General features: G+C 35.0%; 1 protein-coding gene across 5 annotated transcripts; it reads left to right on the top strand.

The window, feature by feature from the left end:
• Window positions 1–2965: 2965 nt before the first annotated feature.
• Window positions 2966–15705, top strand: LOC110738780 (flowering time control protein FPA-like). 5 transcript variants are annotated; one of them, XM_021919211.1, is made up of 6 exons: window positions 2966–3482; window positions 5114–5359; window positions 5759–5890; window positions 6097–7004; window positions 9330–10678; window positions 15335–15705. In XM_021919211.1, the coding sequence occupies exons 1-5, from the start codon at window positions 3216–3218 to the stop codon at window positions 10660–10662; spliced, it is 2886 nt and encodes a 961-aa protein (XP_021774903.1). In that variant the 5' UTR covers window positions 2966–3215; the 3' UTR covers window positions 10663–10678; window positions 15335–15705. The 5 variants fall into 5 exon arrangements, with proteins under 5 accessions (XP_021774903.1, XP_021774902.1, XP_021774906.1 ...); XM_021919210.1 differs by having other exon boundaries at window positions 15343–15705; XM_021919214.1 differs by having other exon boundaries at window positions 9330–10674.
• The last annotated feature ends 67 nt before the right edge of the window (window positions 15706–15772 follow it).

Consider the following 15772-nt stretch of genomic DNA (forward strand, 5'->3'; position numbering starts at 1 on the left):
GGGTGGGAGGGGGGGGGGGGGTGTCTCTGAATTTGGCTGTCAGTTTAGTTGCTTCAATCCACATTTACTGTGGTTATACATAAATAGGCCCGATGCTGTTTCCTGTGAGTGCCTTGCTCCTGCTAATCTCGGAAACACATCCTTGTCGGTCAAAGATTTTGTGTGTATTAGATGATGTATATCCGTGGTTTGTACCATCTTATTAACATCAGAACCATTTAGCTTACTATGGATTGTTAGTTGAGCAAGTAATTGCAGTGAAAAAACTGAGAATTTTGTACAGACTTTATCTCAAGTGATCATGAGGCTTTTCTTTTTCGTTGGTGCTCAACGTGCTTGTTTAATAGCAATATTGTTTTTTTTTTGGGACAAGAGCAATGTTGCATATCTAATCTCATATAATCTGTGGTTTATACACACGGGTGTACAGTGCTCATCATACACCCGGATAAATAAAAAAAAGGCGGAAAGAACATCCTGTGTTTCATAAAGAACATACATGTATTTGACAATGAACATGGTTGTATTTGACAAAAACATGCATTACCAAAGAACATAAAGATATAATAAAAAGAACGAGATAAAAGCTTGATAAAATTTTCTGAAAAATTACACATTATTAACGGGAAAAATTTAGAAGTGATAAATAATCGAGTAGGGTCGGGCCATATCATAATTTCTCGTGCTCAAACCCGTAGAAAAGTAGCGGGTTTTCGGGCTTTTTTCGAACCCGGATCGAGTTTTAACTAAAAATGCATTTTTAGGTTTGCCCAAACCCACCCTATTTCGGGCCGGATCGGGTCGGGATGTGAGTCATGCCAATGTTGATCACCTCTTAAAAAATCCTTACCAAAGATATCATTTCCCCAAAAAATAGTTTTCTATCTCTCCAAAAAAAAAATTCAACTTCCCATAATAATTTAGTTTTTTTTACTCTAACATTATTTTCAATTAAAAATAATTTAAGATTTCAATATCAAATTTCAAAATACCAAATGTTAAAAAGAACATAATTTATATTGTAAAGTACATATAGTTAATACCTAAATAACACACTAATCAAACTCAAAGAATGTGCGATAATAAAAGTAATTTAAATATGACATGATAATAAAAAATAGAATTTGGGCGTCACTACGACCTTAAAGAACATACACGCCAAATTCAAAGAACATACTTTGTATTATTAAACCCAAAAAAAAATATGTTTATCAACATATGTTAAATAACATAAGTTATAATGTAAAGAACATATAATTTTACTCAAAGAACACACTGATCACACTCAAATAACATATTAAAGGTATGTTCTTTGTCAAACATAGGTATGTTCTTTATCAAACACTATATGTTCTTTCCGCCTTTTTTTGTTTACCCGGGTGCACCATGAGCATGGTGCACCCGGGTGTATTATCTAATTTCCAAATCTCATACTTAAGTCTTATGTAACATGCTTGTCAATTTATCCAGGTCAATCCCCTATTTTCCTTAATTAATTCACCATGATGGGAATATCTTAACTTATTTCCTTAATTGAATTTATTAAAAAGTAAAATGGAAATTTCAAAATATGGGAATTTATAAGGCATCTATTAACCTATACTAAAAGCGAATCCTTCCATGACACTTGTCATTATGTTGTGAAAAATTTTCCCGCCTTTTTCGCTTTTTTTTTTTTTTTTTTTTTTCGCAAAATCTTTTAGTAAACTACTTATACCTTATGTATTTTATTTCCAGTTTAACAACCATATTCCATTTATACTCAAATGAAATATTCGAGAATTTTTTTTATATACTTTATATTTTGTAATATTATTATTAAAAAAATCTATCAACCGTGCATTGCACGGGATTTTAACCTAGTTACATAAAAAAATAATTTTATCAATAAAGCATAAAAAAAACTTTATTTTAAAGTAACTTTTGATTATTTTAGAACAAAAGACAGATTCACTTTTCTTTTCTTTTTTTTTTTAAAAAAAATAAAATAAAATATTGTGTTCTCTATATAATAATATGTGTCGCTCTCAAACCTAATTATTATCACATATCGTCCACATGGGATTAGTTTGAAGGTTTTATTTTTAATTAAAATAATATTAGTGTTTTCAGTTAAAGGCCTCTATTCTCGACAATGATTTTAGAATCCGTAAAAATAATTTCAATTCGGTAAATTTAAGGTAAGTGGACAAGGCCTTACCAACACACACACACAAAAAAAATCTCTTATGTTGTTTTGTGTTTTTTGATCTAAGTGATTGTTTGATTAACGATTAAAAGTCGCACATACACTCTTTTAGATCCCAACCTACACCATAAATTATGACCCAAATAACCCTATATAATCGACTATTTTAAACCGCACGCTCCTTCTTCTTATTTCCACTTATTTCAGGGTTAATAAGTTCAAATAAGATTAGAAAAGTTGTGATAAGGGCTAATCAGACTACAAAGTTTAATTTATAACCTCTAATCGGGCTAATAAGTTCAGATAAGTAATAATCAGGTGAATAAAATACATCAAGTGACCTTGCTGTTATCACACTGTAAATGAGCTCCGTTTCATTGATTGAACCAATGTTAGTGGGGCTTACTTTGCATCTATTAAATTTTCTTTTCTCAATTAGCATGTTAAAAAAGTTCCACAAAAAGATTTTAAGGGTCGTTTTAGAAAAAAAAAAAACTATCAATGCCTAATTTTACATATCAAAAAAGTCTCGATTTGCGTATTACTATTATTCTAGTTGCGACAATTGCTCAGATATGATTTTGGGTACATTTTATTTCTAAAAAATACAAATTGAACTAAATACCGATTAAGGTGAACTAAACATAACCCTAATCAACCCTGAATAGTAGGAGTACTCCGTATTAGGAGAGTATTAGTATACGAGAAGTTTGACAATCATTGACCACACGATCTACAGTGCTACACTGATAGAGTACACGACTGGTAGTGGGCTGCAACAAAATAAAACGGTTGCTAATAAATTTGTGCGGCCACCAACTCACCGTCGTTTCGTCTTTCTATATAAACACAAAACCCAACCCAATCTTCTCTTACATCCTTCTTACTCTTTCTCTCTCCTCAGATCCCTTCTTTTCTCTCTCTAATCACAAACCCTAATTTTCATCTTCTCCCTAATTTCTCCCCCAATTTCTAGGGTTTTCTCTTAAAAAAAAAGGAATCCCAGTTAATTAATCAAGCATTGCCGATGAAGCCGAAGAAGCAACCCTACGCTTCAGAATTCGACGCAACTTCGAGTCATCTATGGGTCGGAAATTTAGCCCCAGAAGTTACCGAATCTGAGTTGACGGAGTTGTTCGAGAAATACGGATTGATTGACGGAATTACTTGCTACGCTTCCAGGAGTTACGCTTTTGTTTACTATAAGCGTGTTGAAGATGCTGTTTCTGCTAAAGAAGCTCTTCAAGGGTTTTTAATTAATGGGAATTCAATCAAAATTGAGTTTGCCAAACCGGTTTGTTCTTTTCTTTGGATTTTTGTAATCGAATTTGTTTTTATAAATTTTGTGTTGATTGAATTTGGATTTGAATTTTGTGTTTTTATTGCTGTTTGTTTGCGACAACATCTCGAATTCAACTCGATTTTAGATGATAGTTAGATATAAATTAGGGATTATCGTGGTATTCGGATTATCCGGTTTCGAATATCAAACTCATCTCAATCAAATTAGGTTCGTCGATTATAGTTAGTTTATGCCGCATGATTAATTGAAAGAGAGGATTTGGTGATGATCAATCTTGTAGTATATAGGAAGTATTTTTGCTCGAAGTAGATTAAGGTGAAGTTAATAGTTTGCAGTAGTGTAATGAACATCTATTTCTGCCGATTTTCGGCTACAATCCTTTCGTTTAAATTGGTTTATTCGCGATAAAATCTATTTCCGGGTTAGGTTTTGCTGTAGTTACATTCAGCGCAATCCTCGGCGATCAAACTACGAATCTCTAATAAATCTTGTTGTCAATTAATGAAAATTATTCAAGCGGAGTATTAAACAACTATGACTACTTTGTTGCAGTCGAAAAATCGAAAATAGATTACACTAGACCCGGGTTTCGTAACACAGAGGAACATCATATGTAACCTAGATTAACAACTAAGTCAATCGACTAACATTACTTTTGAACTGTTTTTTATCTTATCTGAAATCAAATTCATATTTGCCGTATTAATTTTGATGCGCAACTTGAATGTATATATGCTGAATGGCATCAATTTCCGATCCAATTCTCTTTGCACCAGCCTCATAATTGAGTTGACTATGAATCCTTATTTAGTGGTTTCCACTGATTTTTCATGCAATCTACCCTATCAATTTTACTCCAATGGGTTAGGATGGGGTCAAATGTACCTAGGGATGCTATATATAGTAGTGTTTCGATTCAAAATGCAATACCTTGTTTACAATGGTTAATGCAATGCAAAGTAAACAACTATAAATTGCCCTTCCTTGGATGATATAAGCTTAACAATTTTACTCACAATGGCGTTTACAATTGAGCGACTGTAGATAAGTAGTGTTTCTGTAATCAAAGCCTATCCGTTCACAATATAAGATAGCCACATGGTTTTATTATCGTTAGGAACAACCACCATTATTTATGTTGACAATATTGATAAAACAAAGCCAAATAGATTAAGAATTGTCATCTTTGTGGAAATGGGAATATCATGCCAATTCATATTGCCCAAGTAACTGTTGCTAAGATGCCATATTTGCGACGAATGAATTTGTTGACTTAATTTTCTAGTGCAAAGCAACTGCATAACATAAGGGCGTATGTCTATTCCGTGGTCTTCGCCTTTATCAATCTGCACCAAAGGTCAATTAATTGTCAAATTGCCTTACGGGAGGTCTTATGTTGCAATTCTGTATTCTTCTGTCTGTCTGATAACTTGGAATCATGAGAATTGTAAATTTTTTATAAAAAAATCCATGTACTAAAGATTTAAAAAGAGTTGTTTAGTCTTTTGATGCAATTTTGTTGGTTATATTATCTGCGCCTACAATTTATTTTAGTCCATTATATAGAAATTTTTAAAGCTTTTTATGTGTTTAGACCTTCATAGTAGACATTGGACTTGCAGGCTAAGCCCTCCAAGCATGTATGGGTTGGTGGATTTGGTCCATCAGTCACTAAGGAAAAGCTAGAGGAAGAGTTGAGTAAATTTGGTAAAATTGAAGATTTAAAGTTCATTAGAGACCGGAATACTGCACTTGTTGATTTTGTGAGGTTGGAAGATGCTTCCGCTGCAGTGAAGAATGTGAATGGTTTGCAAATCGGTGATGATCACATTTGTGTTGATTTTCTAAGATCTCATCCTGCGAAGAGGGTTAGTATATACTTTTAAAAAGTGCTTTCAAAATTGAGCTTTGCATTTGTAAATAGGTATTGTAATGTATTGCATGGGTGCTGCATTTCTTTCTACTACTGCAGAACAAACACTTGCTTGCATTCCGCTCCTCTCTTTCTTTCTCTCTCTTTCTCGTATGTCTTGTTTTCTATCCTATATTTATTCATTTCACAGTAGCTTTAGCATGAATTTGCAGCAGTGTTCTGTTATTACTTGCAAGAAGTGCTTAGTTTTCATCTATTCAAAAAAAAAAAAGTGCTTAGTTTTCATAACTGGTTGCTTGACCGACAACTAATTATTTTCTGAGAGTTCCCTCTCCTATTCACATGTGATTTTTTATGACCTAATTATCTTGTTTTGGATTTTGCCACCTAGCAGGATCAGTCTGATTTCCATGATTCGGGAAGTGCACAATTCAAAGGCATGGGGGGTTTTGATCCATCTTGGATTAATCCAGACATTTCAAGGAATTACCCTGAGCCTACTTTTTCAGGACACAAGAGAATGCAGGTATGAACCTTAAGCTGTGAAGTGTTTATGCAAATAAAACTTTTCCCTGACTCTTTAAAACATCATTTTTAGCATCAGTTATGTGGGTTTGTGTAGACCCAAGATATGCTTGTTATATCTAGTACTTTATTAGTTAATCTTACGAGTGAACGGGTTTGCAAGACTCTTACTCTCTTAGTGAATATTCTTTTCTTTTTTTTCCCCAGCCATCTCAACCATTAGGAGGACGTAAAGTGGGTCAACCCAGTAAGGTTTTATGGGTTGGATATCCGCCTTCTGTTGTGATTGATGAGGAAATGCTGAATAATGCCATGATACTGCATGGAGAGATTGAGAGAATAAAATGTTTCCCTTCAAGACATTATTCTTTTGTAGAATTCAGAAGCGTGGAGGAAGCAAGGCGAGCTAAGGAGGCCTTGCAAGGAAGACTTTTTAATGATCCTCGAATTTCAATAATGTTCTCCAACAGTGATTTGGCTCCTGGCAAAGATTTTGGACCACCATATCCAGGATTTAGAGGGCAGAGGCCAGAAATGTTTGGGAATGAGTTTTCTTTTGGACCACCTGCTCACATAATGGATGCATTTCCTTCAAGTCGTAATATGATGCAAAACAGTTTCCATGGACCTCCTACTCCTAATGGTGTGCTTGGACCAGGTATGCCTCGGCCATTTGGGCCTAGAGGGAGTATGGATCCATTATTGCCCAATCCAGATTTTCATGATCCCAATATGCATTCTACCATGCCTGAAATGACTGCTAATGCTCCAGCTAACAAAAGAAAACCGTCTCCTTCTGCTGTTGGACTGCTTCCACCTCCCTCTTTTCCAGGTAGGACATCTTATAAGACAAGTGGGTGGGATGTTCTTGATCCAAACCAGCTCCCTAGGGAACCAAAGAGGTCTAGAATAGGTGGTCCAACAGGAAAAGGTGATGAATATATTGCAAGTGACCAACCTTATACTTCTGGTCCTGCTGGAATGGGAGCTGCAAAAGGAAATGTTATTGGGCGTGCTAGTGAAGATTATATATGGCGTGGTGTCATTGCCAAGGGTGGCAATCCTGTCTGCCATGCTCGATGCATACCGATGGGAAATGGGCTAGAGTGTGAACTGTAAGATTTTCTTCTTATATATGGCGTGGTGTCATTTGATATAGTTGTTTTAACGTATTAAACTTCTGTGAGCTATGTTTTGGTGACCCATCTCTTGTCAGAATTGGCTGTTTAATCTCATCTATTTGTCTTGGACAGTTATAAATCTTATAGCTAAAGTTTTAAATCACGATGCAATTGTGGATCCTTTTATGCATACATTGTGGATGGTTTGTGGCTGTGGCGGCCTATTATTACAGTCATAAAAGCTTAAATTCTTTGCCATCTTAAAAGATTCCTTACAATGTCAAAGAATGTGGTGATGCAGCCACATTTTTATTATATTTTTATCTGGTTTTAATGATATGCTTTTTCGTGAATGTCAAAAGAATATGAGTCTGTTAGGTACTTTGGTTCACCATTAAATAGAAAAGGGATATGAAAGGTATTAGGGGGAGGAGTGCAATCATAATATCATATCAAGTAATCAAACCCATTTCTTTAGTGACTTGTTTGGTGGTCATCCTTTTTTAACCTGCCCTTATTTATTTTCTAGTTCCCCCCTCTCTCTCTATCTCCTTCTTTTGATCCTCCTTTTTTTATCACTTCCACTTTGTTTGGATAGGAAGAAATGGAAGGAAAAGAAGAGAAGAGAAATGGAGGGGGACAAAATCTCTTGTTTGGGTAAAAAATTGGGGGAAGGAAGGGGAAGGAGAGGGAGGGATCAATTTTCCCTCTCTCTTTAATAACTATAATCTCTCCAAAATTGGAGAGATTTGGTGGGAAAATGGAGCTCATCAGTCATCACCTCCCCCTCCCTTTCTTTTCCCTTCCCTTCCTCCATTTTCCCTCCCCTTCTTTTCCTTCCTTCTTTGCTATCCAAACAAAGCATTCATCTCTCTCTCTATAGTTATCTTCCTCTTCCATATTTCTGATTACTATTAAAGTGAATTTTGATTTTGGGGAGAAATCAACAAATACCCATATAGCCAAGTAATGGGATCAAAAGAAAGTTTTTTGAAATAAAAACATCAAACACCAACCTTTCTCTTTATAGGTTGAAATGAGATTTCCCTTTTTTCAGTAGCCATCAGATCAATGTATGATTTGCTTCTATGTGTGATGCATTTAAGAGTCGTATGAGCTCAGCTAGCAGTGACATCCGATGCACTAGCTTTAAATTAGTGTAATAGTCTTTGATCATTTGCACATGCTTGTTATTAAATTTATCTTATGGAGCCTAGTTTCTGTTTTACATCCCTGAGTCAAGAGTGTCAAGGCTTTCAAGAGGACATCACTTTGAAACTGATAAGGGGCAATAAAGAAGCTTTGTAGTATTTAGGTACCCTATCTTTACGCAGGATTATGGATTTTGCAATGTTTAGGTGCTCCTGTGATTATTTAGTGGATAATGTGTTTTGGGTCTATGGTGCTTTGAGTAACTGAAGGCCTTACTAGGGAAGGTTTTATTCATTTATATGTTTTATTATTCATCTGTGGTTGGTGTGGATATTCATGAGGCTGAGGTAATAGTTGGTGATTGTGGATGTGTGAATTCAGACTTTCAGAGTAATTGCGAGGGGTAGGAGATAGAGTAGAAGAGGTGTCCTGGGATGAACTTTCTGATTGGCTTGTTAGTTTTTAGATGTGTGATGGTTAACCTCTGTTAAATCTGATGACTGAGCTGTCAGTAGGATAAAGTTATTGATTAGTAAAGGAGTGAAGCTTTCCTCGTAAAAGTAAGTTGTTATCTTTGATGTTATTCCCCCCTTGGTGATCTGGTTGTGCAGCTTGGGCTTAACTTACTCCCCTGTACTGTGACATGGTTATATTTGGCTGAGCTTCCACTGATTCTTTTTACTAGTATATGTATATAAGCCATCTAGGTATTATAGCTTTATCACAATATCTAATTTTGTTTCAATTTGTTTCTGGATGTCTGGTGAGAGATTTTGATTGATGAGTGCCACATTTAAACGGTGAAATAATTTATTAAACTTGGGTTGTAAGCTCTTTTGTCACTCGTAACTCAGTTGCCTATTTCCTTTTATCTTCACATAATCTGTCACTTGTAACCCTTATGCCTGTTTGTCTGTTGTGAGCTTGGGGAAGTACTATATACTGGCAATGTTGCTGTTGCACAATTGTGCCTTTCATTTGGAAGGTGCTATGTGGTTTGAATGCATTTCGTAATCCATTTGTCTTTTTGTTTATTTTTAATAATTTGTCACAATATTGTTGGTTTACACACTAATATTATAACAAGAGTGGCTGTATTTAGTTATGTTTCTGAACTCGATATCGAGTTTGTAATGTATCTTAATGTGTGTTTTTTTTTCTTTGCAGACCACAATCTGTTAATTGCTCTGCAAGAACAGGGCTTGACATGCTGGCGAAGCATTATGCTGGTGCTATTGGGTTTGATATTGTCTTTTTCTTGCCCGACAGTGAAGATGATTTTGCTAATTATACTGAATTTCTGAGGTATCTTGGTTCAAAGGACCGTGCTGGGGTGGCTAAATTAGATGATGGGACCACATTATTTTTGGTCCCGCCATCAGGTTTCCTGACGGATGTTCTGAAAGTGAATGGCCCTGAGCGGTTATATGGAGTAGTGCTTAAGTTGCCTCAGCAAACCCCAGTTGTCCCGCCTCTTTCTCAGCCAGTACATCCGCCCCTTCCTCCCATTCAACAGTCAGAGAGCCAGTTGGAGCCTCCTACACAAGAATACGTAGCTCCTGAAAAAGAGTTAGCTGTTCATATGGATTATGGTAGAGCTGTACATGATGATACACATTCAAGAGCATCCTTCCCAAATGCATCTGTTTCACAAAATCAATCTAATGAAGGTGTTTCTTCAACACCACGACCTGCAGTTACATTAACACCTGAGCTTATTGCTACACTTCATGCATTCCTTCCAGCCAATTCCCAATCTTCAACTGCTCAAAGTGCTCAGCCACAATTACATCCCTCCACCACAGGACGTTCTCAACCTCATTCAACAAATGAGATTGGAGCTTTCTCACAGGATTGGAACCAACAGCCTCAAGTGATTGATCCAACTGGTCAATCTCAACAGTTTGGGATGCAAGGGTATCCTAATGCACCGCTGGTCAATAATTACCAGTCATACGCATCCAACTTAAACATGGGAAGTCACCCTGTTCAAGTTCCTCCTGCAAATATGCAAATGCAAAATCCTTTGTACAACTTTCAGGAGCAGAGTTCTGTTTCTTCTAGGCCTCCTAATGTTCACCCTGTTACAACACAAAGCCAACAGTTTGTGCCACCAATGCAAAATATGCAGCATTATCCCTCAGATCACAATAATCAGAAGGGTTATGGGATGATGCATGGAGCACCTGTTGGCTCTTATGGAATAGCAGAAAGTCAGCAGCATAGTGATCCAGGTTTCTACCCTAATCAAGCTGGTGGTGCTAATGTTTCCCATGCAGAGATTATGGTGCCAACCTCAAATGGAAATATGAACTCAGAGTCTTTAAATCCACCTGAAAGATCGCAAACATTGCCATCTGGAGTTGGTCAAGGCTCATCGGAGGTTGAGGTTGACAAAAATCAACGGTACCAATCCACTCTACAGTTTGCTGCCAGCCTTCTCCTTCAAATACAGCAGCAACAGCAGCAGGCAAGCTCTCATATGGGAAATCAGCAGTGATATTTCTATTTGGTAGGTAGGTACACCTCATCCAACCGTTTTTGGTATTGTCTGGGCATTTCCTGATTATTGCTTTTTTGCTAGATGTTGGTAGCTGATTGGTGGTTTATTTTTCTGATTCATGTGTCCATGCTTCCTTTTCTTTTTTTTTTTTTTTCTCATAGGGGGGAGGGGGACGGTATTGTTATGGGGTTGTGAGTCCAATAGCTGCTAGAGTCCATCAAGTTATGCTATGTTGAAGGCTTCTTTTTATGTGTTAGCCGTCATAACTGGGTTGTTCTTTTGCTTGTGCTCACATCCTGAGTATTATGGTCTTGCTGATCATCTAGTGCTTTTTCCATTTGGGTCGGGGGGGGGGGGGGTGGGGGTGGGGGGTGGCAGCTGTGCAGGGGGAGGAAGGGGATCAATTTTGCTTGTGAAGATCTTCAAATTCGTTAACTCTGCATTATTGTGATTGGTTTAGGAAATTTGTTTTTTTTAACAAGCATGCTTTTAGATGAAATTACGGTTATGTGTATACACTTGCCTTTTTTGTTGATTAATAATTCTCATTTAAACTTGACTTGGCTGAAATCCCTCGAGGTAACCTTTTGCTATTGTTAGGAAATTAGAGTTGGCTGTGTGGACATTAGTTGTTCACATATCTTTCTCTTACCCCCCTCTTTACAATACAAATATACCAGGCCTAATTTGACTTCAAGTAGAAAGCTTAGTAGATAAGCCAAAGCAGCTACATTAGTGCAGTAGTACCATTGTATTTGTCATCTAGCAATTTTACAAGTGGAAATATAGACTTTTAGACTTTAGTAGATGATATATTGTATCTGGGAGGTCTATTAAGAAGCAAGATCATTTCTGACGTTGAGTCTAGGTCAGGATTATGGGTGTGAAAGGGGTGGTAGATATCCATAGGAGGAATTATTGAAGAAGTTTTGCTATTAAATTGGGAGATAGTTGGTGTTGTGGGACAAAGGCAGTCATTAGCTGCTTAAAGTGGGTTGAAAGTGGAAATTTAGGATTCTGAGAACTATTACAATAAAGACTTTTTACAGAGAAGACCTTCCAGTAGTCTTCTTGTACATTTTTGAAGTCACTGTACTAAAATTTAGTGGTGTTGGTTAGTGATATTTTCCTTTACTTTAGGTTTTATTTGTGCTACTGTTCCTGTTTACCAGTGGTGTTCATGGAAATCTTTTCCTCGTTCTGTGGACAAGTGGTTTTTTCCCTTTTAACTTATTTTTGGGGAAGGGTGGGTGGGAGGGGTTTTTTTTGTTTTTTTGGTAATAAGGGGAACTTAAATAAAAAGTATTAAAGAGTTCAAAACAAGCTTATTGCATTGTATCATTACAGACCAGTGGTAAGGGAAGGAGTTTTGAGTATTTCTGCATTGTCGCCTTTTTGCTTGAGTCATTGCCTTTTGTTATCTCCTCTGGTTGCATACCTTTTGTTTTTAGTATTGCTGATGTTGTGAGTCTGTGACCTTTGGTTTCTGCTAGAAAGCATGTCATAAAGGTTCCTTGTGTCTATTTGATGTTTGCATGTTGAAAAAAAAGTCTGTTTATATTATTTTTGTGCATCTTGCTTATGTTTTTTTGTGTAGCTACATTCTTTGCTGATCATTTTATATTTGTTTGGCCCTCCTAATTAGTAAACCTTGTCTATTTGTTGTAACTATTGACTTGTAAATGTTTTTTCATACCAAGTTTTTATTATATGTTAAGATGCATCCTCTATGTTATTCTTTTTATGGGCAATGAGCATAAGATGAGATAAATGGGGAAGGGGGGTTGCAAATTATCATTATTACTAGTGATTGGAATTTCAGAATTCATGTACTGACTAGGGCAGAGGAAGTGAAGATAATGTAGGACATACCAAATTGTTTCACATCTATAAGAGTTTGAGACACGCAAATTTGCATGTCGCAAGTTTTGTTAGCAAACAATTTGGGACAAGAAAACACGGGGTAGTAGAGTTGGGCAAACTGTTAAAACTGCCAGTTTACTGTATTTCTTCATGTTTGCAGTGGACTATAATAATTTATCAGGAATATGTGTATGGTAAAAGCAAGATTAGAACTAAAGAACAGGGTAAATCTCGGGTTTGATTGCATTTGTCGAATAGCATAAACTAGCTAAGGTCTGTGTATTTCTACTTCTAAAAATGTTAATTAAAACATGGATATATCATATATGTAAAAAAAACACGGAACTCTGCTTAACTGCACATATGTTGAACATTTGAACCTGAATCTTACTAAACAAACCTTTTCTGTAAGATTGAATGTTATCAAAACTTAAGATACTTTTCAATTTCTGATCTTATTTAGGACATGTAATTTACTTGTTTTATATTTGAACTTAAGCTCTAAATTACAACTGGATTTTGTAAATTCCAAATTCACCTATTCCAATTAACCGTGTCTGCCTCACTTCATTATTGTGGTGCTACTTTCTACCTGTCTAAGCTAGCCCGTGCTTCAATTAATGGCGAAAACTAAATATATATCTTGTATTTCGTCAACACTAATTATCCCTCTTGCAATGAGTTACGAAAACAACGTAGGACGCAGAGTTAGCGACCGTTTCTGATTTTACATTTTCCTTTTTAAGTGAGTCATTAACCCGGAATTTGACCAATTTTTGAATGTTTGCCGACTATCAAAGGTTTTGTATGATTGCATGGTGTTTGGTGTATACCAAAATAGCCTAATACTCGATAATAATCCATAACAGCTGCCTGTTTTCAGTTAGCCATTTGGGTTCAACACCAGTTTCCGCAATACCGCCCTAAGCCAGTCAACAATAGCAATTTTGTTTCGACTTTAACACAGGTCTATATGAATGTTCTGTTGGGCAGTCTAAATCGGCTCAAAAGGTTAAAGCTCTCTAATTAACTAATCAGATGGATCCAAAGATCATTAAGTTACTAACGTTTTTAATCAAATTAATTACTCCTTTCTCAACCGCAAGATATCTATTTGCGAGGCTTAACTTTTCTTTCAAATTACGCGTTTGTTCAGTCAATTGGAGGGATTATTACTTTGTGAGACGCAAAGCTATAAGGGTTTTGTGTTGAAGATTTTTTTTTTTTTTTTTCTTGGAAATTAGTTACGTCTCTAGGCATCTTTCTAATTCTAGGAAAATTCAATTAAAATTTGGCTAAAGAAAACTTAGACCCGTCTCTTATGCTTAACTCGATGATTAATCATGTGAATTACAGTTTGGTTCAAATTTAGGAGCAATTATGTTATAGTAATAAACTTATGTTAATGTGCCATATCGAGTAAAATACTACTATAAATTCTAAGGGTTGGGAGCCGAGACAAGACAAGAGCCAATATAAATTTCACGATAAAATTAGGGTAGCCAAGCCAATATGAACTTCACTTGATTTGAAATTTTAGCTGTTTTTAATAGGTATTTGCTGTATACAATGCGCCTATTTGACTATCAATTTTTTATGGGAATTTTCCGATAAAGTTTAACTTTTCTAACTTCATACATAGCGAAAATTTATAGTTTAGTGTAGCTAATTTGAATGTCTTACGTCGGCCTAGAATCAAATATATAGCTTGTTCGTGTAAATTTTTCGCATAACGGAATTACCGAGTAATATAAAAAAGTGCCTTTTTTAATTCGGATATATTTAGTACTTCTTTCGACTCAAACCTAGTGAGGGCTACAAAGAGTCAAAAAAAAAAAAAAAAGCTCTAGCTAATATGGTTGAGGTTTTAAGGATGGTACCTATGAGATTAAATTTCGTGCACATTATGTGGCGTCTTAGTGTCTAATGAAAATGATCATAGGCACATTAAAAAAAATAAATTAGTGACGGTACTTCAGGAATTAAGGATAGAAAAAGAAGAACAAATTGTGAAAATGATTGAATTTAAGGTGTTACTTCTTTGATTTGAACATGTATGCGTCCAACCTGCTTGACTAAAAGGCGGCAAAACCAAATAGTGGATACAAAATAAAATATTGCTCAACTTTCGGGTGGGATCAATTAGTCAATATATAAGCATTAAATTTACTCTCAAAACTGTATAATTAGGAATTTACAATTAAAATACGCATAAACCAGTGTAATTAGTGCATCTTTGTCATAATTTTCTTATTTTAAACAATTTTCTAGAGTATATTTAAACAATTATCTAGAGTATACTTTTATATTATTTGCTTTTAAATAAATTATTTATCTACTTTTTTTTTTATAAAAAAAAGATACATATTAGGTGTATTTACTTCAAATATTTTATTTTTTCATCCAAGCTTCCAACTCAATTGAACCACAAATTTTCCTTAAAAATAAAAAAATAAAAAATCAAAGCACAAATTAATTTTCTTGTATTTGCTTAAAAACTAGGTTGGGAAATTTCAAGAGTTAGGACTTAGGATCATAACAGCTAAATTGACATTCTAGCTTTTATTCAAGATACTATTTAGTCAGTGTGAGACGGTGTCATTTAAATTTTATTCGATAAAATATTGAAAAATAATAAATAGATAGCAAAGTTGAACATAACACCTTATAGATCTAGATGATAACTCGCACCCAAATTTTATTGATAGTGTTTATTCAATAAATTTTACATTGAAAACACATAAATGTTGTGATTAATTTTACAAGGGTAAATTTAATTAATATATTATTTTTCCATTTATTTCAGATTTTCAGGCAATGTAGAAGTTGAGTTGTGTGTGCATAACGAGGAACAGATGCAAAGTTGCTGCGCACTCAAGTGTTAAATGACTGGTAGTGGACTAGGCTAGTGGAAGGAACTAATATAGGTTTTTTTTTTTGTTTTTTTTTTTTTTTTTTGGGTGTGTTAAGTTGTGCTTCCTCTTTCCCCATTGGTTTTTAGCAAATTTTCTTTATTGTTTTCCTCCCTTTGAGTTTTTTAAGTATCACATTTACCAAATGTAGTCTTGTTTAATTTCTTTTTTATATGTTTATACTTTATTTTTTGTGGCAAAAACAATGTACATTTTAATATTATATAGCTCTCTCATCTCATTATCCTCACCAAAATCTTATACGATTTTTTTTAAAAAAAAATTATATTATTTATTTCCTCTCACATTAATTATTTTTCAAATTAATTATT

Source organism: Chenopodium quinoa, unplaced genomic scaffold, assembly GCF_001683475.1.
Source record: "Chenopodium quinoa cultivar QQ74 unplaced genomic scaffold, ASM168347v1, whole genome shotgun sequence".
NCBI lineage: Eukaryota > Viridiplantae > Streptophyta > Magnoliopsida > Caryophyllales > Amaranthaceae > Chenopodium > Chenopodium quinoa.